Source organism: Rhinopithecus roxellana, chromosome 15 (assembly GCF_007565055.1).
Source record: "Rhinopithecus roxellana isolate Shanxi Qingling chromosome 15, ASM756505v1, whole genome shotgun sequence".
NCBI lineage: Eukaryota > Metazoa > Chordata > Mammalia > Primates > Cercopithecidae > Rhinopithecus > Rhinopithecus roxellana.
The window spans coordinates 12,201,628-12,227,176 of NC_044563.1; the positions used below are offsets into that span (position 1 = coordinate 12,201,628).

At 44.2% G+C, this 25,549-nt stretch overlaps 1 protein-coding gene across 11 annotated transcripts in view; it reads right to left on the reverse strand.

Annotated features, from left to right (window-relative positions):
* MAJIN (membrane anchored junction protein) overlaps positions 1-25,549 on the reverse strand; it is a 41,648-nt gene that overhangs the window by 4,566 nt on the left and 11,533 nt on the right. For 3 of the 11 annotated variants that reach the window (XM_030918374.1, XM_030918373.1, XM_030918375.1), the window contains exons 2-8: positions 16,724-16,841; positions 12,622-12,667; positions 8,110-8,185; positions 7,506-7,631; positions 5,599-5,630; positions 5,183-5,274; positions 3,902-3,965 (exon numbers count right to left, since the gene is read on the reverse strand). In XM_030918374.1, the coding sequence (XP_030774234.1) occupies positions 3,902-3,965; positions 5,183-5,274; positions 5,599-5,630; positions 7,506-7,631; positions 8,110-8,185; positions 12,622-12,667; positions 16,724-16,824 (537 nt within the window). In that variant the 5' untranslated portion in view covers positions 16,825-16,841. Of the gene's footprint in view, positions 1-3,901; positions 3,966-5,182; positions 5,275-5,598; positions 5,631-7,024; positions 7,645-8,109; positions 8,186-12,621; positions 12,668-16,723; positions 16,842-25,549 lie in introns of those variants that run through there. The other 8 variants (XM_030918380.1, XM_030918381.1, XM_030918378.1 and 5 more) reach the window with 5 other exon arrangements.

Below are 25,549 nucleotides of genomic sequence, written 5' to 3' on the forward strand. Positions count from 1 at the left end.
AGCTCTAGTTTCTGGCTTGAGGGAATGATTCTTACAAATTTAATGAAACTATGGTTTGGGGCTTTAATCCTGCTGCATACAGTAGCCCTAATGAAAGCATCTATTAAGGGTGGTAGGAGGAACAAGAGGGCAAAGGCCCTGGGACAGAGGTACAGCCTACCTCTGAACCAGGGAAGAGTCTCCTCGTAAGACAGTGTAGCCTTTTTGTGATCTCCCAAAATCTTGAGAGATGTCTTCTCAAGAAAAAGTCATAAGGGAGGAAAAACATTATAGCTGGAATTCAGACTGAAGGTATCGGCCGGGCGCGGTGGCTCAAGCCTGTAATCCCAGCACTTTGGGAGGCCGAGACGGGCGGATCACAAGGTCAGGAGATCGAGACCATCCTGGCTAACACAGTGAAACCCCGTCTCTACTAAAAATACAAAAACTAGCCGGGCGAGGTGGCGGGCTCCTGTAGTCCCAGCTACTCGGGAGGCTGAGGCAGGAGAATGGCGTAAACCCGAGAGGCGGAGCTTGCAGTGAGCTGAGATCCGGCCACTGCACTCCAGTCCGGGCGACAGAGCGAGACTCCGCCTCAAAAAAAAAAACAAAAAACAGACTGAAGGTATCATCTGGGACCTCCATCAGAACATAATACTCTGAAAACCTGATGCAAGACTGTCCTCTGCATGTTCAGGGCCAGATCTGTTTAGAAGTGCAGTTCAAGCAGATATAGCATAACAACAACAAAAAAATGCACCGTGCAGTTAGTCTGTTTCATTTCTGGGTCATTCATCTGCTCCCACTCATTTTTTTATCCTTCCAAAGTCTGGATCTCTAGATCTGGGACCTGAAGTAACAAAGGCAAGGGGGTTCTGCTCTTCTTTCCCATTCTCCCTAAACACTTCTTATGAAACAGAGGTACGTGTTGTATTCTTCTAAGCTTTCCCCACACAGGCTCCCAATGTGTTCAGACACGCACATGCACAGTGACTGTGATTCTACACCACAACTCCCTGCAAAGGGGGCAGAACATATCAAGCAATGGACCATAGGAGCAAATTCAATTTTTCCAGCTCAAGTGACTTATACTGAGAGTCACTGTGATCACTTTAATTTAGGAGAAATCATCTTCCTGGGAACAGGGTCCATGATGGGCCTTGAGTCAAAATCAATAAACATGTTCCTTTTACTAGAGTTTTTTCTAAATCCAGAATCAGGTTGAAAAGGTAATTATGTTGAGTAAGAAGCTGTGGGTACTGTTCTTGAGGGAGATGATGTGTCAAACTAAGAATAGGAAGATACGAAGTTAGAGAGTGAGGAAAATGTTCCTTTAATAGTAATTATCTTGGTTGTATAAAGTGTTTTTGTTCTCCAGAGCTTCAAGTACTCCTCATGTACTTTCTCATTTCTTTTTCTTACCACCCTAAAGGATGGGAGGCATAGAAGGGGCTGACCATCTGCCCAAAATCACTCAGTGGGCCAGCTGGCCACAGCACAACTGGGGCCCTGGACTCTGCCCCCGCACACAGAGGCAGAGGTATAAATCCCCAAAGATACACTCCTTCCCCAACTAAATTACAAGCTCCTAGAAAAAAGAAATCAGGGTTTACATATGTTTGTGTATGCCCCAGCACCCAACACAATGCCTTGTGAGCAGGAGACAGAACAATCCCTTAGAAATAAAAAATAACTGGCCAGGCGCAGTGGCTCAAGCCTGTAATCCCAGCACTTTGGGAGGCCGAGGCGGGCGGATCACAAGGTCAGGAGATCGAGACCATCCTGGCTAACACGGTGAAACCCCATCTCTACTAAAAAAATACAAAAAACTAGCCGGGCAAGGTGGCAGGCGCCTGTAGTCCCAGCTACTCGGGAGGCTGAGCCAGGAGAATGGCGTAAACCCGGGAGGCGGAGCTTGCAGTGAGCTGAGATCCGGCCACTGTACTCCAGCTTGGGCGACAGAGCAAGACTCTATCTCAAAAAAAAAAAAAAAAAAAAGAAAGAAAAGAAAATAACTTAATTTTTCTACTTAAAAATGTTTTAGAGAATTCCTGTGATCTTGAAGGTAGTCTCAAGGCTTTTCATGATCCAGTCCATTCTGACTTCTCCAGTAACATTTCTCAGCACTGGACTTCAAGCTACTCTGGGAATCCTTCCCTCCTGGCCACTTTATGCTCCCTTTGTATCCTGTGCTTCCTTCTACCCCTGCACATGGCACATCTATCAGTAATTGTCTACCTAGCTGTAGTATCCCTGGTACTTGGCACATAGTAGACACTCAAAGAAAATTTGTTGACTGCATCCTGGGCAACATGGCAAAACCCCATCTCTACAAAAAATACAAAAATTAGTCAGGTGTGGTGACACATGCCAGTAGTCCTAGCTACTCCAGAGGCTGAAATGAGAGGATCGCTTGAGCCTAAGAGGTAGAGGTTGCAGTGAGCCGAGATTGCACCACTGCACTCCAGCCTGGGCAACAGAGTGTGACCCTGTCTCAAAAAAGAAAAAAAAAATTTGTTGAATGAATGCATATGTAAATGTTTACTCGATAACTGCTCATGTTTATGGGTCCTGGGAAGGTGAAGAAAGTGAGTTGTTTGTGTTTGGATACTTAGGGTCAGAGCAACTTTGGAGACATAGAGAAAAAAAGGAAGGATCTTTAAGACATGGATACCAGCTAACAGCTATTTAAAGAGGGGAGGAAAAGAAAAAGGTCACTATGTTAGAGAATATATAGAAAAGAAGTCCTAAAATGGAGGAGGGGTACCAGATATATGAATATCTAAATGGGAAACATACCCCATAAATGAAATCTAATTCCATCAGGGGCCAACCCTTCACTGCTCTAGAAGTTTTCTCTTACCAGTTATCAGTGCTGATACATGCCTAGCTCATTTGTTAAAACTAGATGTTCCTAGACTCAGACCCCAGTGTAGATGAAGGCAAAAAGTTTCCTAAAGGGAAAATTCTGGATTCCACCTCAATCCTATACAGACATATTTTCTTATTTCAACTGCAGAGTACAAGTAGCTTTTTAAGCTGAAAAGAGCGGATTTTTTTTTTTTTTTTTTTTTTTTTTTTTTTTTTTTTTTTTTTTTGAGACAGAGTCTCGCTCTGTCGTCCAGGCTACAGTGCAGTGATGCAATCTCGGCTCACTGCCAGCTCTGCCTCCCGGGTTCACGCCATTCTCCTGCCTCAGCCTCCCTAGCAACTGGGACTGCAGGCACCTGCCACCACGCCTGGCTAATGTTCTGTATTTTTTTTTAGTAGAGACAGGGTTTCACCGTGTTAGCCAGGATGGTCTCGATCTCCTGACTTCGTGATCCACCCGCCTCGGCCTCCCAAAGTGCTGGGATTACAGGCATCAGCCACCGTGCCTGGCTTTTTTTTTTTTTTTTTTTTTTTGAGATGGAGTCTCACTCTGTTGCCTAGGCTGGAGTGTAGTGGCACGATCTTGGCTCACTGCAACCTCCGCCTCCTGGGTTCAAGTGATTCTCCTGCCTCAGCCTCCCGAGTAGCTGGGATTACAGGCGTTCACCACCACACTTGGCTAATTTTTTGTATTTTTAGTAGAGACTGGGTCTCACCAGGTTGGCCAGCCTGGTCTTGAACTCCTGACTTCAGGTGATTTGCCCGCCTCAGCCTCCCACAGTGCTGGGATTACAGGCATGAGCCACTGTACCAGGCAAAGAGAGGACTTTTTAACAAAAAGATTCATCAATGCGTGTATTATGCAGCCACTTTGGGATGTGCTGTGGCAAGGGCATAATAGTTGAATGTTATTCTGCAGATGGTGAAACCCAAGAATGAGTTCAGTCAATTCAATCTGCACGAAAAACCAAGATGTGCTGGTAACCGGAATCCCGACTTGTAACAGAACAGGAATAGCTGACAGCCTCTAAGCCTCCATTTTAGTACTTACTCTCCTGGTTTCCACAGGGGGCTTCTTTTTGCTGGAGCCTTGGCTGGAAGTCCCTATCTTGGCCCTGAGGTGGGGGGAAAATATGCAGGGAATGTTACTGGCAGAGGCAATATCACTACATTCAAGCAAATGTGGCCCAAATGAATATTTCAGCAGGTTGGCTATTTTTATACCACTCCTGGCCGGCAGAATAAATTGGGTGGCCAAATTTTCTTTGGGTGCTGCTTTACTTCACAGCAGAATCCCAGTTTCAGACACTTAGGGATCTGGGGTTTGAGAAAGTGAAAATGTGACTGACAGCAGGTATCAGATTTTGAAATACTTGATTGTGCATCAAAACCCAGAGAAAGGGAAGATCTGAGACCTCACTTACATGGAAAATTCAGTCGAATGGAACACAACAAAGCTTCATACCTCCAAGTACTCTCACATTCCACCTGGCTTGAAAAGGAGCTCCCTATCTCTTCATCTACATGTGCATCTGGAGAGCATGGGGTCAGCTTCCTAGTCTACCTTACTTCTCCTATATGTCTAGGGATCCACAGTGTCCCAGGAAAAGGGTAGCTATTCTCTGTGGGCCTAGGGCGGAAGCATCTTGGGCTACGAAACAAACCACACCTTGGATTATTCCAGCAGCATTCTTATTAGCTTTCTAGGGTGCTAATAAGAATGACTGAATTGTCTTACTGACTCTTTTGTCCCTGATAGAGAACTGAAAGAAGAACATAAGTAGCCTCCACAGTAACAATATGTTAGGGATGTACTCAACATTCCCCCTAATATCACAGCACCCCACCCAATGATTGATACATACCCTCTTGCAAACATTTATATTTTAGTCTGGACTGCCTCTTAAGGTTCCAAAAGCTAACTGCTCACTGGGTAAAATAGAATTATATTTTATTTGTTCTTACTCTTTCAAGAGTTTCCCTATGTTTTTGTATAATATTTTGAGACTTCATAAGTCTTGTGCCTTCTGTTGATATTACCATAGTAAGTATTATTGAATGTGCTGAATTCAATTGTTTAGATCGGGTTGTATTTCTTCTCAGCCTTCATCTTGAGAAGAAAAATCATACTTTGCTGAAAAAGGGACTATGTTCAAATTCTATTGTAAATATTAACTGGCTCCCTTTCCTTAGTCCACCCACTGGAATAGGCAGATACTGATGAAGTCCTGAAAAAGAAAGTGACTCGCCCAAGGACAGGATCAACCAATGGTAATAGCTGGCAAAGCCTAATTAGGATGAAGGAGCGAGACTCTCTCCCCACACCACTGACCTGTCCAGCCCTGGCCTGCTGGGGGAGCTGGGCTCGTCCATGTGTTTTCGTTTCCTCATCATAGCTCCTACTGCTTTCTTCTCAGCTGGGACCTTCAGAGAGGAAGCAGATGCCTGTGACTCCTCCTTTCCAGAGTTGCTCACAGTTCATGAAGGCACAGTGAAGAAAACTCCCCATCCTTAAACTGCCAAAGGCAACTTTTAACACCAGCTTTGCAAGTAAGAATAGACATTCTGTTAGAGACATGGTCTCAGAAATCTAGCCAAGGGGGAAAATACTGTCTTATGTTTACAATTCTGATTGGATCTGGGTAGCAACTGAGGGGCAAAGTAAGAGGAAGAGGCAAGAGCAGGACTTTTTGAACAAAAGAAGGTGATAAAGGCAATTTTCATTTTGTACAGAAAAGGCAAACTTACCAACCCAAGAGGACTGTCACTTATTGGTTTCCCTACAACAGGAAATTTGAGTGTCATAATAAAATAATACTTTTTTTTTTTGGAGAGTAAGTTGCCCAGACTGGAGTGCAGTGGTATGATCTCGGCTCACTGCAACCTCCGCCTCTTGAGTTCAAGCGCTTCTCCTCCCTCAGCCTCCCGAGTAGCTGGGACTACAGGCATGTGCCACCACACCTGGCTAATTTTTGTATTTTTAGTAGAGAGGGGGGTTTCACCACATTGGCCAGGCTGGTCTCAAACTCCTGACCTCAGGTGATCCACCTGCCTTGGCCTCCCAAAGTGAGCCACCAGGCCTAACAATGATGCTGTTTTACCTGAATTTCTGGCTACTATTGATTTCTTGGAACTGACCCTAGACAAAGACTCCTCATGTGCCCTTCTCCCTTCTAGCTGGTACCATTTTCCCTAAAAATAGTGTCTTCAAACTCTCTTCCTCCCTTGTTTCAGAATGACTATAATCTATAAGCTAGAAGGGGTTTGAAAAGGTAGGGGACAATCCTTACTACAAAAGAAAAAAGTAGAACTTCAGCTACCCGTGACAAATGAAAAGGGGAGATATTGTGAGGCAAGGCCTTTGCACCCCTTTTCTTTTCTGTTTTCTTTTTTGAGACAGAGCTAGCTCTGTTGCCCAGGCGGGAGTGCAGTGGTGTGATCTTGGCTCACCAGAACCTCTGCCTGCCAGGTTCAAGCAATTCTCCTTCCTCAGCCTCCAGAGTAGCTGGGACTACAGGCATGCACCACCATGCCAGGCTACATCATATATACATATATATATATGCACATTTTTTTTTTCAGACAGAGTCTTGCTCTGCCGCCCAGGCTGGAGTACAGTGGCGTGATCTTGGCTCACTGCAATCTCTGCCTCCCGGGTTCAAGCGATTCTTCTGCTTCAGCTTCCTGAGTAGCTGGGATTACAGGCGCGCACCACCATGCCTGGCTAACTTTATTATTTTTAGTAGAGATGGTGTTTCACCATGTTGGTCAGGCTGGTCTTGAACTCCTGGCCTCAAGTGATCCTCCTGCCTTGGCCTCCCAAAGTACTGGGATTACAGGCATGAGCCACTGTGCCCAGCCTGCACCCCTTTTCAAATCAAAAGGGTAGGTGTTTACTTGTCCCTCAATCAGCAAAAATACCCATGGCCTTCAGAGAATAAAAATTTGGGCTAGGCACAGTGGTTCATGCCTGTAATTCCAGTGTTTTGGGAGGCCGAGGTGGGAGGATTGCTTGAGCCCAGGAGTTTGAGACCCGATGGTGCAATATAGTGAGACCCTGTCACTACTTAAAAAAAAAAAAAAAAAAAAATTAGCCGGGGATGGTCGTACACACCCACGGTCCTAGCTACTTGGGAAGCTGAGGCAGGAGGAACACTTAAGCCCAGGAATTAGAGGTTACAGTGAACTACGATCAGACCACTGTACTCCAGCCTAGGTAACAGAGTGAGACTCTGTCTAAATAAAAATAAATTGGGAGATACCTTTAAGACAGCTCTAAAGTGAAAATCATGGAATTTACTCTAATGGAAGGGTTTATATAATACTTATCTTTCATTCAGTGATTAAGTCAGGCTTTGTACTTTTCATCTACTAGTATTTATTTAATCCTTTTAACAACTCAATGATATACGTAGTAATATTATACTTCACAATTTCACAAGGGAGGCACAGACAGATTAATTTATCTAACTTCACACAGCTGTTAAGTGGCAGGGCCACCAGTATTTGAACTAGTCAATCTGGCCTGGAGCACATGATCCTGACCTGTGCACTGTATGGCTGGAGCCCAATCTGGTAGCCCATTTCACCATATCCAGCTGGCACTGCTAAACCATTTTCTTCTCTGCCATTCACATTCACATCATTCCACTTACCAGGTGACAGGTTTTCATGGAACCATTTCATCTCCACGTATAGAGTAAAAACAAATGGGTAGGGGATCAAGACAATTTCCCCATGTTTGAATTTCAGGTGGGAAACTCTCTCCCATTTGCTTTTATCTGGAAAATGGTGCTAAGGAGTAAGGAAAGATGCCAGTATGCATTCCTAAGTACTATTTTAGGGATGAAACTCTCTCCTTCCCCTGACCTACCCTGCAAACTGCCTATGGTTTTGCTACTTCCATTTGAGTCTAAAATGTGAGCCGTAGCTCATTTCCAGCCAGAAAAGAAAGGATAGGCTGGGCGCGGTGGCTCACGGCTGTAATCCCAGCACTTTGGGAGGCCGAGGCGGGCGGATCACCTGAGGTCAGGAGTTCAAGACCAGTCTGGCCAACATGGTGAAACACTGCCTCTACTAAAAATACCAAAATTAGCCAGGCGTGATGGCACGTACCTGTAATCCCAGCTACCCGAGAGGCTGAGGCAGGAGAATCGCTTGAACCTGGGAGGCTGAGGTTACAGTGTGCCAAGATCACGCCATTGCACTCCAGCCTGGGCAACAGAGCAAGACTCCATCTCAAAAAAAAAAAAAGGATACAGGGAAATACAACGAAGTGTTCTGTAGCAAAGGGCTGAAGATTGTCCAAGTTTCCCAAGACCACACGGATAGAATCCTGAAAAACATATTTGAAATGACTTTAACACTGTTGAGTCTCAGCTAATCTTTGTTTATATTTGTCACTGCTAATCACATACCCTATATACTATCAAAACTGAACTATTTGCTGTTCCTTTAACATGTGCTCTGATTCTCCATTTCTTTTTCTTTTTTTTTTTTTTTTTTGAGAGAGCCTTGCTTTGTGGCCCAGGCTGAAGCACAGTTGCGTGATCTCTGCTCACTGCAATCTCTGCCTCCTGGGCTCAAGTGATCCTCCCACCTCAGCCTCCCCAGTAGCTGGGACTAAAGGCGTGTACCACCACACCCGTCTAATTTCTTTATTTTTTATAGAGATGTGGTTTCACCACGTTGCCCAGGATGGTCTTGAACCCCTAGGCTCAGGAGTTTCTTTCTTTCTTTTTCTTTTTTTTTTTTGAGACAAGGTTTCACTCTGTCGCCTAGGCTAGAGTGCAGTGACGCAATCATAGCTCACTATGCTCTGCCCTCCTTGGTCTCCCAAAGTGCTGGGATTACAGGTGTGAGCCACTGCACCCATCCTACTTCTCCATTTCTTTTGCATAGAAAGGGAATTTCTCTTCCTGAAATGTCCTTTCCACCCATCAGCACTTGTCCAAATCTAACTATCCTTTAAGGCATAGTTCAAAAGTCATCTCCTCCAGAAAGCTTTCCCTGATTTACCAAGTTGTAATTAACTGTTAATATCAAACTTCACAGTAGTTAGCCTGGAGTCTTTACTACATTCCACATACAAATGTTTTATATTCCTTACTGGGAGATCTACCTGAAGTAGAATATACACCTGATTTATCTTAGTATCCCTTCTATGGTGTCTACCATCGTGAATAACGCATAACAAGTCTTCACTAAATGTACATTGAATGAATGAACAACACTGGTATTTACTGATATATAGTATTTTGCTTTTGTTTAAGTCAAACTTTTTTTTCCATTCACTTTAAATTTTAATCGATTAGTCCCTAATTAAGCTATATGCTCATTAGTCTACACTAATTAATTTGGCATCATAAAGACTACTAAATTTCTATGGGGAAAAAGTCTCAATTTCAGTCCCAGGCTTGTCATTTCACCCTAAGCTTCAGTGTTCTCATGTTTGGGTTCAAAGAAGATAGAAACTGTGGCCAGCACAGTGGCTCATGCCTGTCATCCCAGCACTCTGGGAGGCCAAGGCAGGTGAATTGCTTGAGTCCAGGAGTTCGAGACTGGCCTAGGCAACATGGCAAAACTTCATCTCTCCAAAAATACAAAAATGAGTTGGATGTGGTGGCACACGCCAGTAGTCCTAGCTACTCGGGAGGCTGAGGTGGGAGGATCACCTGAACCTGGGAGGTCGAGGCTGCAGTGAGCTATGATTGTGTCACGGCACTCTAGCCTAGCGACAGAGTGAAACCTTGTCTCAAAAAAAAAAAAAAAAAAAAGAAATTGTGTTTTGTTTATCTTTGTATTCTCCATAGCAGCACAGTGTCTAGCTTATAATTATACTGGCTAATATTTATTGAGTAATTACTATGGGAAGTGTTTCTGTTTTTTGTTTTTTTTGTTTTTTTTTTTTTTTGAGACAGAATCTCGTTATGTCACCCAGGCTGGAGTGCGGTGGCACAATCTTGACTCACTGCAACCTCCACCTCCTGAGTTCAAGCAGTGCTCGTGCCTCAGCCTCCCAAGTAGCTAGGATTATAGGCACACACCGCCATGCCCAGCTATTTTTTTGTATTTTTAGTAGAAATGGGGTTTCGCCATGTTGCCCAGGCTGGTGTTGAACACCTGAGGTCAGGCAATCCGCCGACCTTGGCCTCCCAAAGTGCTAGGATTACAGGCATGAGGGACCACGCCCAGCCTTTTGTTTGTTTGTTTGTTTTTGAGATGAAGTTTTTTTCTTCTGCCCAGACTGGAGTATGGAGTGCAATGGCAATGATCTCCGCTCACTGCAACCTCTGCCTTCTGGGTTCAAGCGATTCTCCTGCCTCAGCCTCCCAAGTAGCTGGGATTACAGGTGCCTGCCACCACACCTGACTAACTTTTATATTTTTGGTACAGATGGGGTTTCACTATGTTGGCCAGGCTGGTCACGAACTCTTGACCTCAGGTGATCCGCCTGCCTTGGCCTCCTAAAGCGCTGGGATGACAGGCATGAGCCACCAAGCCCGGCCGTGTTTTTATATATATTAATTAACTCTCACAAAACCCCTGTGAGATAGGCAATTCTGTTATTCCCATTTTACAGACGAGGAAACAGAGAAGTGAAAAAATATAGTCTAGGTTACATAACTAGAAATAGCGGGGCCAAGATCTGAACCAAGGCAGTGGGCTTCCAGAGCTCCTAGTCTTAACCCCTAGGCTAGCCTGCTTCTCAGTAAATGTTTTCTGGTTTTTTTTTGAGACAGAGTCTTATTCTGTTGTCCAGGCTGGAGGGCAGTGGTGCGATCTTGGCTCACTGCAACCTCCACCTCCCAGGTTCAAGCAATTCTCCTGCCTCAGCCTCCTGAGTAGCTTGGACTACAGATACGTGCCACCACACCCAGCTAATTTTTGTATTTTTAGTAGAGATGGGGTTTTGCCATGTTGGCCAGGCTGGTCTTAAACTCCTGACTTCAGGTGATCCACCTGCCTTGGCCTCCCAAAGTGCTGAGATTAAAGGTGTGAGCCACAGTGCCCGCCCTCAGTACGTGTTTTCTAAATGACGAAAACAGAATAACATCTGACCCCATACTAGTGAGCATAAGAGAAAGATGCATATGCATATCAAATGCATCTTGGAAATATGACATATGGTGAATGTAAATGCTCTCAAGTTTATTAGCTCACAATTATTGAGCTAATAATGTGTGGCAGGCATTGCAGACATCTATTTCTAATCCTCAGTCTTGAAACAGGCCTTCTTTATTAACCCCATTTGACAGGTAAGGAAACAGACTCAGAGACGGTAGGTAATTTGCCCAAAGTCAAATTGTGAATGGCAGAACGCTTCCCATAGTAATTACTCAATAAATATTAGCTATTATAATTAGAAGCTAGACACTATCCTAGTATGGACACTTCAAATCCAGGTTTGATTGGCTCTAAAGTCTGTATTCCCTCCTCTCTGTTATGCTTCCATGAGCTTTTCACTGCTCAGTTTAACTGAAACAAAGTGAAATAAAGCCTACTCTGCCCATAATTAAAATAGGTAGAATGGCCAGGCACAGTGGCTCACACCTGTAATCCCAACACTTTGGGAGACTGAGGCGGGTGGATCATGAGGTCAAGAGATCAAGACCATCCTGGCCAACATGGTGAAACCCCATCTCTACTAAAAACACAAAAATTAGCTGGGCGTGGTGGTGCACGCGGGTAGTCCCAGCTACTTGGGAGGCTGAGGCAGAAGAATCGCTGGAACCCGGGAGGTGGAGGTTGCAGTGAGCCGAAATCGCGCCACTGCACTCCAACCTGGTGACAGAGCAAAACTCCATCTCAAACAAAAACAAAAACCAGGTAGAACATTTTCTTGGTCCTATGTTAAAATAACTTATTCATAATGATGTCCTTGAGGGTCCTGCAAGATCCTAATGTATCTTTTAACACTTAGCCAAAGAGGTACCTTCTTAAGGGTATGACTCAGTTTTGGTTTCACAGAGTTTTGTGTTTAAGTATATTTAATTGCTTTGAAATGTGGAGGCATATGTCTTAAGAAATCACAATAGTCACAAATCACTGAATTGTGAAGTCAGAAGAGGAAAAGCTAGTTTAAACGTCTCATTTTCCAAATGAGGCAATTAAGATCCAAGTTGATATATGATTTGCAAACGGTCACATAGCTAATTGGTGGCTATGCCAGAACTGGAATCCAGGGCCAAACCCAAGAACTCTAACTCCTTGTCCATTGCTTTCACCAATTTGTAAAGCTGACCACCTGCTCAGTCTTCTTTCTGTAGAAAAACCTAAAGCTAGAGGAACTGGGTAGAAAGGAATGAAAATGAAGTCGGAATAAGGCAATTGCAAATGTTTCCAATTAAAATGAATACACAGCAGCCTTGTCTGTGTATTTACAGTCGAGTTTCCTGAACGTCAAGTACCAGGCAGTGGTTGCGATGGTGGGTTTCCCAGAGCCCTGGAAGGAGGCAGTCCTCCGGAATCTTTCTCTATGCCAGCTGCCACAAAAGAGAGCTGCCCAAGGCTGGAAACTCTAGTGAAAACAAAAAGCTCTCAGCCTCAAAGGTGCTGACACTTCAACTAGGAAAACTGAGAAAGAATACAGGCTTTAAATTTCCCTGGAAAAACAGTAAAGTTCCTTTGCAAAGGAGATGTAGCAGGAAGAAGCCAAGTTATCAAGTGGAGGTTGTGACTCAGTTTGTAGGAAATAATTAAAACCTGAATGTGGATGCATCCTTAGCTTAAAGAGTAACTTTTCCAGAAGTCGTATGCTTCTTTCCCTACCTCCAGCTCCTGGATGATGACTTCCTTATTTTCTATCTCTTCTTCTCTAGAAGGTAAACAGACAAGAGACAAGTAAGACATGAAGGAAAGCCCTGGAGAGAGTAGACTTTACTAGGGCAAAAATGACACTTCCACTGTGCTAAAGAAACATAAGTAAAACTGTGTGTGCTGATCCAGTGCTCATGGGGAAGAAGTGATCACCTAGGTAGTGTGGTCTGAACATTGGTACAGAATGACTTCGACCTGCCAAGACCTGAAATTCCCACTGTGAAAGTTAATCATTTGTTAGAGCACTTGTACTTTGTGTGCTTTGGGGACCCTTAAGGGTCTTGAAGACCCTTTCAATGGGTCTTCAAGGGTAAAACTATTTTCTTTTTTTTTTCTTTTTTTTTTTTTTGAGACGGAGTCTGGCTCTGTGGCCCAGGCTGGAGTGCAGTGGCCAGATCTCAGCTCACTGCAAGCTCCGCCTCCCGGGTTTACGCCATTCTCCTGCCTCCGCCTCCCAAGTAGCTGGGACTACAGGCGCCCGCCTCGTCGCCCGGCTAGTTTTTTGTATTCTTTAGTAGAGACGGGATTTCACCGTATTAGCCAGGGTGGTCTCGATCTCCTGACCTTGTGATCCGCCCGTCTCGGCCTCCCAAAGTGCTGGGATTACAGGCTTGAGCCACCGCGCCCGGCCAAGTAAAACTATTTTCATAATAATACTAAGGTGTTATTTGCCTTTCTCACTGTGTTAATATTTGTAACCATGATTGCAAAAGCAATGGTGGGCAAAATCGCCAGTGCCTTAGCACAAATCTAGCCAGTTGCACTAGGCTGTACTATCAGTCAAAGTAATCTTTACTGCTGCACAGGAAAAAAAAAAAAAATCCAGTTTCACTGAATATCCTTGAGGAAGCAGGAAAAAAAAAAGCAACCATTTTATAAAATCTCAATCTTTAACTACATATCTTTTTAAATGTTATGTGATAAAACACGAAGTATGCATAAAGCGCTTCTGCTGCATACCAAAATACGATGGTTATTTTAGGGAAACTCACTTGTGTGACTGTTTAAGCTGCAAACTGAACTGTCTGCTTTTCTTCATGGAATATTTTACTTGAATGATCAGCTAACAGACAAACTATGGTTGTTATTCATACTTGGAAGTTTGACAGACACTTTCTTAAAAATGAATAAAATAGGCATGTCAACTCAAGGAAAAGAACTGACAATACTTGTCAACAATAAATTTTGGGCTTTCAAGTGAAAATTTAAATTTTGGAAAGTTTCCGTCCACCATTTTGAGTTTGACAGTTTCCAAATACGTCAACACTTTTAAGATTATAGTGATACTAACAAATATTTTTCGATACTGTATAATGAAATGTATCAATATTTGGAGGATGTGTGTAATTCAGTGAACCAAAATGTTCCAAACCACCAATGAAACATCATGTTACAAATCATCCCAGGTCAGGCCGGGGTAGCGGCGCAATCATGGCTAACTGCAGCCTCAACTCCCTGGGCCAATCAATCCTCCTGCCTTAGCCTTCCAAGCAGCTGGGATCACAGGTACAAACCACCATGTCCAGCTAATTTCTTTTTTTGTAGTGATGGGGTCTCACTTTGTTGCCCAGGCTGATCTCAAACTCCTATGCTGAAGTGATCCTCCCATTTGAGCCTCCCAAAGTACTGGGATTATAAGAGTGAGCCACTGCACCTACCCAAAAGTTCCCTTCTATTTCTAGTTTATAGTTTTGCTTTGTTTTGAGACAGAGTCTCACTCTGTTGCACAGGCTGGAGTGCAGTGGCATGATCTGCCCACTGCAGCCTCTGCCTCCCAGGTTGAACTGATTCTCCTGTCAGCCTCCCGAATAGCTGGGACTACAGGTATGCACCACCATGCTCAGCTAATTTTTGTATTTTTAGTAGAGACAGGGTTTTACCATGTTGACCAGGCTGCTCTTGAACTCCTGACTTCAGATGATCTGTCTGATTCGGCCTCCCAAAGTGCTGGTATTACAGGTGTGAGCCACTGCGCCCAGCTGTGTGTGTGTGTGTGTGTGTGTGTGTGTGTGTGTGTGTGTGTGTGTTTTGAGTGTTTTTATCATGAAAGGATGAGGTGCTGGGTTTGATCAAATTCAGTACAGTGGCAAGATCTTGGCTCACTGCAACCTCCGCCTCCTGGGTTCAAGCGATTCTCCTGCCTCAGCCTCCTGAATAGCTGGGACTACAGGTGCATGCTACCACACCCCGCTTTTTTGTAATTTTAGTATAGATGGGGTTTTGCCATGTTGGCCAGGCTGGTCTTGAACTCCTAACCTCAAGTCATCTATTCACCTCGGCCTGCCAAAGTGCTGGGATTACAGGTGTGAGCTACTGCTCCCAGCCTGATTGGTTTTGACATGCTGAAACCACCCTGGTACCCCTGGGGTAAATCCCAGGAATGTAAATAATGCCAATCTTCTCAATTTTTAAATGTAATTTTATTTTACTTATTTATTTTTGAGATGGAGGTTAACTCTGTCGGGCAGGCTGGAGTGCAGTTGCGTGATCTCGGCTCACTGTAACCTCCAACTCCCAGCTTCAAGTGATTCTCGGGCCTCAGCCTCCTGAGTAGCTGGTATTACAGGCGTGACCCATCATGCCTGCCCGGCTCACTAAATATAACTTTAATAATACCATATTTGTTGCATATATTATTCTTAAATTAATAAACTGTTTTAAATTTTTTTTTTCTTTTTTTGAGACAGAGTTTCACACTGTTGCTTGGGCTGGAGTGCAGTACGCCCATCTCTGCTCACTGCAACCTCCATCTCCCGAGTTCAAGTGATTTTCCTGCCTCACCCTCCTAGTTAGCTGGGATTATAGGTGCCTGCCACTACACTCAGCTAATTTTTTGTATTTTTAGTAGAGACAGGGTTTCACCATGTTGGCCAGGCTGGTCTCAAACTCCTGACCTCATGATTCACCTGTCTCGGCCTCCTAAAGTGCTGGGATTACAGGCCTGAGCCAGTGCGCCCGGCCAAATTTTTGCTTTAATTTTTATGACAAATATTGACAGATTAATCAAAAGCTCTTTGGGGTCCTTAATAATTTTAAAGAGTGCAAGTTGGGTGCGGGTGCCTCATGCCTGGAATCCCAATACTTTGGAAAGCTGAGGAGGGAGGATCCCTTGGGCCCAGGAGTTTGAGACCAGCCTGAGCAACATAGTGAGACTTCATTTCTACCAAAAATATTTTAAAATTAGCCTGGTGTGGTGGCACTATGCCTGTAGTCCTAGCTTCTCTGGAGGCTGACCCTTAAGCCCAGCAGGTCACGGCTGCGGTGATTACACGACTACATGTGAAACCCTGTCTTGGAAAAAAAAAAAAAAAGAAAGAAAGAAAAATTGCAAGGGAGTCCTGAGACGGAAAAAAAAAATTTTTTTTGAGACGGAGTCTCACTCTGTGGCCCAAGCTGGAGTGCAGTGGCACAATCTCAGCTCACTGCAACCTCCGTCTTCCAGGTTCAAGCGATTCTCCTGCCTCAGCCTCCCACCACGATGTCTGGCTAATTTTTGTATTTTTAGTAGAGACGGTGTTTCACCATGTTGGCCAGGCTGGTCTTGAACTCCTGACCTCAAGTGATACATCCACCTCGGCCTCCCAAAGTGCTGGGATTATAGGCATGAGCTACTATGCCCAGCCCTGAGATGTAAAATTTTGAGAAACACTGCTTCAAAGATATGTTGTCCTAGGCTGGGTGAGGTGGCTCACACCTATAATCCCAACACTTGGGGAGGCAGAGGTGAGAGGATTGCTTGAGGTCAGGGGTTTGAGACTAGCCTAGACAACACAGAGATCTGCTTCTCTTTAAAAAAAAAAAAAAAAAAAAAAAAAAAAAAGGTTGTCCCTAATTTATTTAGAAACTCGTATGAATAATATATATACTGAATATAAAATTCCTGGGAAAGAAAGTCCTGCAAGATGCTACTTTACCAGTCTCCTGAACTGGGTGAAGGTAGAGAAGAGGTGACCTAGTCTCCTGAACCGGGTGAAGATAGAGAAGAGGTGACCTGTGGGAATGCACTAGCACTAACTGGTGTTTACATAGGCTACCCTCCGACCTTTGAAATTACCTGATACTGTTCCCATATCTGATTTTGAATTTATACACATTGGGTCCTGCATGAAGAAACCTCGTCTCTGGAAATGGGTAGGTAAAGGGTTTTAAACTCATTGCTCCCAAACGATAGCCTAAATAAAATAGAAATATTAGAGAATTACTAAAAAGCTAATGATTATTCCTTATTTACAGGAAAGGGAACCTGCCCAATCTGTAACATCTCTCCATGAGTAAAATGTCCAACACTCATCACTACTGCCTATGAACCAGGATCATCACCTGGAGCATTCTCCTACCTGCATGGGGAAAATACAGTGTGTTGGGATAATCTTTATGCTTGCAGTTAAAAGCCCAGAATTCAAGTTTGATCATTTATGACCTTGTGCAAATCATTTCTCTTCAAGAAGACTAATGATACTAGTATCTGCCCTGATGACTCACAGGGTCTTTGTTAGAATTAAATGTTTCTCCCAAGTATCTCTTGAATCTGTTCTTCTCTCCCATCCCTACTTTCACTGGAATCTCAGTGGATACACAGAGGGCTCAAGTTAAATAATGACACAATCCAAAGGATACACCAATTACAGGCCAATTAGGAGGATGTTTGCTATCAATTTTAGATGAAATTAAGATATTACTACAACTTCCTGCCACAACCAATGTAGCAAATAAGGGTGTATACTAATGTTTTTGAGTGGCACCAAGGAATGGCTTATTTTCTAGATCTATCAATTATTCTTCCTCTCCCCTACTTGTGAGGCTTCCCTGTGTCCCAAGAGTGCCTACTATACCCCTAGCACTTATTGTTTTATTTCTCCTGTTCTAGAATCTCTGTCCACTTAAGCTCCTCTCTGTGGGAAGTTAAGGAAAGGAAAGAGATGGGAAAAATAAAAATAAATAATTAGAGGAAATCCAGAGTTCCTAAGGATCAAAACTAGTTATATTCATTAGTACAAGTATACAAATATACGTGGTACTGCTTTCAGAGGCAGCTGAGATGGAGTTAACAGAACAGGCCCAAAATAAGGAGAATCTGAGTTTGAATCTCATTCCAATGTCCCTAATTTCTCTAAGCCTTGGTTTTCTTACTTACACAATAAGAACTCTCAATAACAACTTTTGCCATGCCCTATTCTAAGTTTAATCTCACTTAATCCTCACAACAAGCCTGTAAGTCTAAATTTGATAGGTGAGGAAATTGAGGCACTGAGGGTGGAAGTAAACTGCCCATAGCTATATGAATGTTGGAATTTGAATTTAAACTAAGGCAATACAAATCCAGAACTGATATCCTTAACCACTTTGCCAGTCTGCTTCCTGGGATTATAAGGAAGAAAAAACAAGATAATAAACATAAAATCACTTTTTAAGTAGTAAAATATCATATACACAGAAAGGACTATTTTCATTATACTTTTCTCCATATTATTCTGATGCCATTTCTACTCAGCAGGGAAAACTCTTCTATGGTAGAAACTCTTCTATGGTAGAGTCACAAGTTCTACGTGCCCTAAGAATGGAATTTCCCACAATTTCCAAAGTTCAAGTCTGAGGCTGCCAGTAAAGAGATACCCCAGTGTCTGATCTTGGCTGCTTGGGATTAGAATGACAGGAGATTGGAGCCAGAGCCCATGAGACTATTTAGACTAGAATTGCAGTCAAAAATGAAAAGAAACAGTTGTGCCAACTGCAAAGTCCCCAGAGGGGAAATAGTGATCATATCCTGAGAAAAAAACTGATGCCCCATGCCAAAGGCATGGCAGGAACCCAGGCTAGTTTTGATGTTTTAGTGCCAGATGACTCTTCTCAGTAGGCAGTGAGCCCACCTGGTGAGACTTACATTGCTGACACAGAAATTTAACTCTTAATTCTTCTGAGGATTCTCTTTTTGTTTTTGTTTTTGATTTTTTTTGAGATAGGGTCTCACTCTGTCACCCAGGCTGGAGTGCAGTGGTGCGATCTCGGCTCGCTGCAACCTCTGTCTCCCAGGTTCAAGTGATCCTCCTGCCTCAGCCTCCCGAGTAGCAGGGACTACAGGCACATGCCACCATGCCCAGCTAATTTTTGTATTTTTAGTAGAGACGGGGCTTCACCATGTTGGCCAGGCTGGTGTCGAACTCCTGACCTCATGTGATCTGCCTGCTTCAGCCTCTCAAAGTGCTGGGATTATAGGCATGAGCCACTGAGCCTGGCTTTTTTTTTTTTTTTTTTTTTTTCTTTTGAGACGAGTCTCGCTCTGTCGCCCAGGCTGGAGTGCAGTGGCATGATCTCTGCAAGCTCCACCTCCCAGGTTCATGCCATTCTCCTGCCTCAGCCTCCAGAGTAGCTGGGACTACAGGAGCCCACCACCACGCCCGGCTAATTTTTTTGTATTTTTAATAGAGACAGGGTTTCACTGTGTTAGCCAGGATGGTCTCGATCTCCTGACCTCGTCATCTGCCCACCTTGGCCTCCCAAAGTGCTGGGATTACAGGTGTGAGCCACTGTGCCCGGCCCTTTTTTTTTTCTTTTCTTTTCTTTTTTTAAGAGACAGGGTCTTGCTCTGCCATCCAGGCTGGAGTACAGTGGTGTACTCATAGTTCACTGTAGCGTCAATCTCCTAGGCTCAAGTGATCCTCCCACCTCAGCCTCCTGAGTAGCTAGGACTACAGATGCATACCACCATGCCCAGCTAATTTTTAAAATTTTTGGAGACAGGGTCTCACTATATGTTGCCCAGGCTGGTCTTGAACTCCTGGCCTCAAGTGATCCTCCTGCCTCTGCCTGCCAAAGGGCTGGATTACAGGCATGAGCCACTGCCATCTGGCCAGGGGATTCTACTAGGATGCAATAACTTGCCTCCCGCCCCACCCCCAACAGAGGGATGGGGCATCAGAGCAAAGGAAATGAAGGACATTTGCTCGAAATGACAGTCCAAAGAGGAAATTTCATGTGCTGTACCACAGCTGGCTGTCTGAAAGAATAAAAAACAGCCCTCTTCTAGCTAGGGCCTGTTCCTGTTAATTGCTGGCTGCCCGATTCAGAAACAAACACCATACACTAATTACCTCATTTGAAAATAAAGATTAGACAGTGTATCCCAAACAACCATATAGGAGTAATGGTTCAAATACTTCACGGGGTTATTTTCCAACATTGAGTACTGTGGCCATGGTGATACTATGTCCCAGTAACTATTATTAAGTTGATGAGATCTTGCATATGAAGGGTCAGACTCTCCTCACATTTTTAGGTGACCACAAATGATGGTTTTAAAACAAAGGAAGAAAACTTACAGGCAGTATGGGATAGTGCAAAAGACATAAGATTTGGAATTGGAGGACTAAGGCTTGAGTCCTGCTTCTGCCTCTATGAGTCATCAGTCCCTGAGCAAGTCACTTAACTTCTTCATTTCCTAGTTTCTATGTCTACAAATGGGGATTCCAACAACCCCTGTAATGTGGGGATTAAATGAGGTAATGCTGTAAGTAGCTACTTTGTAAATTCCAGAGTATTATATAAATATTAGCCATTATGATAGATTTGAAGAGTTTCTCCCTAATGCTTCACTAGAAAAGCAAATTCAAGGCCGGGCATGGTGGCTCACGCCTGTAATCCCAGCACTTTGGAAGGCCGAGGTGGGCAGATCACCTGAGGTCAGGACTTTGAGAGCTGTCCAGCCAATGTGGCGAAACCCCATCTCTACTAAAAATATAAAAATTAGCTGGGTGTGGTGGCGGGCACCTGCAATCCCAGCTACTTGGGAGGCTAAGGCATGAAAATTGCTTGAACCCAGGTTGTGGAGGTTGCAGTGAGCCAAGATCGTGCCACTGCACTCCAGCATGGGGGATAGAGTGAGACTCCATCTCAAAAAAAAAAAAAAAGCAAATTCAAGAGAGCAGTACTTACCAGGAAATCAACTCTTGAGAAAGAGAGCACACACATGCAAAACTGATTAGCTTTAATCTCAATGCAAAATCTGACAAATTTCAATCAAGAACTTTTCCTTGAAAATACCCAAGAATTAGATGTAAATGACACATAGGGTCTAATGCTTGAAGGAAAATTATTTTTCAAGGTTTTAGTAATTTGCTTCACATAAACATCTGGGTCAGTGCATAGAACCTGAAGCAGGGCCAAATGCTATATGAGGATAGTAATATTGACTACTGAGGCAGAAGGAGCTGATGATTTAGTACTCCGCTACTAAATATGTCTGGTGATAGTTGATAAAGTCTTTCACAGTGTTGAGAAATAAAAGAGCTTCCATAGCATTTATTCAAAATACACTGACTGGGCTGGGCGCAGTGATTCACACCTGTAATCTCAGCACTTTGGGAGGCCGCAGCAGGCACATCACCTGAGGTCAGGAGTTCCAGACCAGGCTGGCCAACATGGTGAAACCCCGTCTCTACTAAAAATACAAAAATTAGCCGGGCATGGTGGTGGGTGCCTGTCATCCCAGTTACTCGGGAGACTGAGGCAAGAGAATCGCTTGAACCCGGGGAGGTGGAGGCTGTGGTGAGCTGAGATTGCGCCCCTGCACTCCAGTCTGGGTAACAGAGAAAGACCCCCATCTCAAGACCACTAATGAGTGTGGGTAACAAAATATAACAGGAAAATCTCACTGATGCTATGAATCCAACACCCATGTTTTAGAAATGAGGCTGCTCCTTCCACCTTTTTTTTTTTTTTTTTTTTTTTTGAGACAGTCTCACTCTGTTGCCCAAGGTGGAGTGCAGTGGCATGATCTCAGCTCACTGCAACCTCTGCCTCTCAGGTTCAAGTGATTCTCCTCCCACATAGTTGGGATTACAGGCATGCACCACCACACCTGGCTAAGTTTTGTATTTTTTTAGTAGAGATAGGATTTGACCAGGCTGGTCTTGAACTCCGGGCCTCAGTTGATCTACCTGCTTCAGGCTTCCAAAGTGCTGGGATTACAAGTGTGAACCACTGCGCCCAGCCTCCTTCCACTTTCAAAAGTCCTTGGGTGGGCCAGGCATAGTGGCTCACACTGTGTAATCCCAGCACTTTGGGAAGCTGAGGCAGGTGGATCACAAGGTCAGGAGATCGAGACTATCCTGGCTAACACGGTGAAACCCCGTCTCTACTAAAAATACAAAAAATTAGCCAGGCGTGGTGGCGGGCACCTGTAGTCCCAGCTACTAGAGAGGCTGAGGCAGGAGAATGCCGTGAACCCAGGAGGTGGAGCTTGCAGTGAGCCGAGATTGCACCACTGCACTCCAGCCTGGGCGACAGAGTGAGACTCCGTCTCAAAAAAAAAAAAAAGTCCTTGGCTGGTCTCAGAGGTCTGTCCATCTTTGCTGAAGCGGATTCAGCCTGTATGTCCAACTAGAGATTCATGAACACTTATAGCTGGAAATGCCTTCCATTTTGGTGGGGATAAGAGGGAAGTGACTTCTCCAAAGAAGGAAATGACTTCACAAAGTCACATAATCCAGGATTAGCCCCTCAAGATTGTTGACTTCTTTGATACACGCGTTTTTCATTACAACATATCACTCGGTCAGTCATTTTACCAAACTGTAACCCTGGTCACACTCACCACTCTACGTGACAAAGGCAATTCATTCTGGATACAAAGACATCAAAGCAAAATTTAATTTTTTTTTTTTGAGACAGAGTCTCGCTCTGTCACCCAGGCTGAAGTGCTGAAGTGCTGCAGTATGTCAGCTCACTGTAACCTCTGCCTCCGAGGTTCAAGCAATTCTCATGCCTTGGCATCTCAATTTTCTGTAGAAAATTGCATCTCTATTTTCTGTAGAGATGGGGTTTTGCTCTGTTGCCAGGCTGGTCTCGAATTCCTGAGCTCAAGAGATCCACCCACTTCAGCCTCCCAAAGTGCTGGCATTACAGGTGTGAGCCACTGCACCTGGCCTAATGTAAGCTTTTTGATTAAAGTTTCTTAGAATTATAATTTTGGACATAAAGGGATACATCCACATTTGTTTGTCATCCAGCTCTGTTATCTATTCTGTTTTCTCACCTTGCACGGTGATTAGGTGATTAGGATGATTAGTGAAATAATGCATGTATAATTGTTTTTTCTATACTTAGTACTCAGTGTCTTTTTTTTCTTTTTTTTTTTTTTTGAGACGGAGTCTCGCTCTGTCGCCCAGGCTGGAGTGCAGTGGCGGATCTCAGCTCACTGCAAGCTCCGCCTCCCAGGTTTACGCCATTCTCCTGCCTCAGCCTCCGGAGTAGCTGGGACTACAGGCGCCCGCCACCGCGCCCGGCTAGTTTTTTGTATTTTTTAGTAGAGAAGGGGTTTCACCATGTTAGCCAGGATGGTCTCGATCTCCCAACCTCGTGATCTGCCCGTCTCGGCCTCCCAAAGTGCCAGGATTACAGGCTTGAGCCACCGCGCCCGGCCTGTACTTACTTTTTTCTAGTACTTAGTACACAGGTTACTGGATAAAGTCTTTTTTGTAAGTGTTAAAATATGGAACAGGAAGAGACTAATGACATAAGACTACCCAGAATACTTCCATGTTTATTGACATCATTCTGTTTTCTCATAGGTTTCTTCCTGCCCTTTCTGGTAAGATGCAACCTTTAAAATGCCATTTGTGGCCAGGCGCGGTGGCTCAAGCCTGTAATCCCAGCACTTTGGGAGGCCGAGACGGGCAGATCACAAGGTCAGGAAATCGAGACCATCCTGGCTAATACGGTGAAACCCCGTCTCTACTAAAGAATACAAAAAACTAGCCGGGCGACGAGGCGGGCGCCTGTAGTCCCAGCTACTTGGGAGGCGGAGGCAGGAGAATGGCGTGAACCTGTGAGGCGGAGCTTGCAGTGAGCTGAGATCCGGCCACCGCACTCCAGCCTGGGCGACAGAGCCAGACTCCATCTCAAAAAAAAAAAAAAAAAAAAAAAAGGGCCATTTGTACAGGAATGGATTTGCTCTTAGAACTGTGTCAGATTTAATTTTGTTTTGTTTGGGAGTAGGGGGAATAACTAAATCTTGTTTGGGGGTATGGGGAATAACTAAACCTAACAGAGAACTAGGAAGCTGTTCTGAAGAGAAATCAAAAGGCCTCAGTGGGTAATTCAATAAACCAGAAGGGAGTCTAAATTAACCTCTTAAGTTAACTTAGTTTCTCTTTGCTACTCTTTGCACTTATTTTTTTTTTTGTTTTGTTTTGTTTTTGAAAGGGAGTCTCCCTCTGTTGCCCAGGCTGGAGTGCAGTGGCGCAATCTCGGCTCACTGCAAGCTCCGCCTCCTGAGTTCACGCCATTCTGCTGCCTCAGCCTCCCAAGTAGGTGGGACTACAGGAGCCCGCCACAATGCCTGGCTGTTTTTTTGTATATTTAGTAGAGACAGGGTTTCACTGTGTTAGCCAGGATGGATCCGATCTCCTGACTTCCTGATCCGCCCGCCTCGGCCTCCCAAAGTGCTGGGATTGCAGACGTGAGCCACCATGCCCGGCTTAAGTTACTCTTAAGTTACTCTTTGCACAAAAATGCATCTTTCCCTTTCACCTTAACCATCGTAAAAGCTAATGAAAAACTACCTTTGGCCAATAGGTCCAGGATGTGCTCCTTATTCTGAAAATGCAATAGTGTCTTATCTCACCACCCTGTCCAGTAGTTGTGGCTTGTTACTATGAACATCAACCTGTCCATTAGAATTCACATCATGCTGAATTCACTCTAAAAATCCTACCAACCCCAGGAACCCAAAAAGTACTTGGATGTAAAACTGCAGGCAATGAGGGACATTTTATTTTTTTGGTTACACCATTGGGTGAGCTACCCCGAAGCAGTACATGTAAGGAAGAAGATTAAAAATGGAAAAAAAAAAAAAAAAAAAAAAAAAGCAGCAGCAGTAGTTTCAGAAGGGCAAATGGTGGAGAGAATATTCTTAGCTGGAGAGAAAGAAAGCAACTTTAAAAATTGATACAGCCAGGCACAGTGGCTCACCCCTGTAATCTTAGCACTTTGGGAGGCCAAGGCAGGAGGATCACCTGAGATCAGGAGCTCAAGACCAGCCTGGCCAACATGGTGAAACCCTGTCTCTACTAAAAATACAAAAATTAGCCAGGCATTGTGGTGGGAGCCTGTAGTCCCAGCTACTTGGGAGGTTGAGGTAGGAGAATTGCTTGAACCAAGGAGGCGGAGGTTGTAGTGAGCCAAGATTCTGCCACTGCAATCCAGCCTGGGCGACACAGAGTGAGACTCCATCTCAAAAAAAAAAAAAAAAAGAGGCCGGGCACGGTGGCTCAAGCCTGTAATCCCAGCACTTTGGGAGGCCGAGACGGGCAGATCACAAGGTCAGGAGATCGAGACCACCCTGGCTAATATGGTGAAACCCCGTCTCTAAGTGACTAAGTTCTAAAGGAAGAATATGAGCTAGTGAGGCACAAATGGAGAGTGGATGGGGGTTCAGGGGTGGGTAGAGGAAATAGCAGGTACAAGAGTACTCAGTTGAGAAAAAGCATGGCACTTTCAAAAGAGAGAAGTACAGTAACCCAAACACAGCGGGCAAGAAAGACAGTGCTACAAGGTGAGACTATACATATAAGTGAGTTACCACATATCTGAGACCCTACAGTGCATCAGGCGCTGTTCTGGACACTAACATGGTAAGTAACAAGAGAGACATGATCCCTTGTCTTTAAGGGCTTACATTTCAGGAGGTGTGGAGAGCAACATTCAACATATAAATAGATAAATAAATATAAATTGAGGTACTCTAAGTAGCATGAAGAAAATAATATTTGGTTTTATTTAGGATGACTAGAAGGCTGCTTTAGCTAGTATGGCCAGTGATGGCCTTTCAGAAGAGATCACAATTGACTTGAGGCCTTCATGGAAAGGAGCAACGATCATGAGG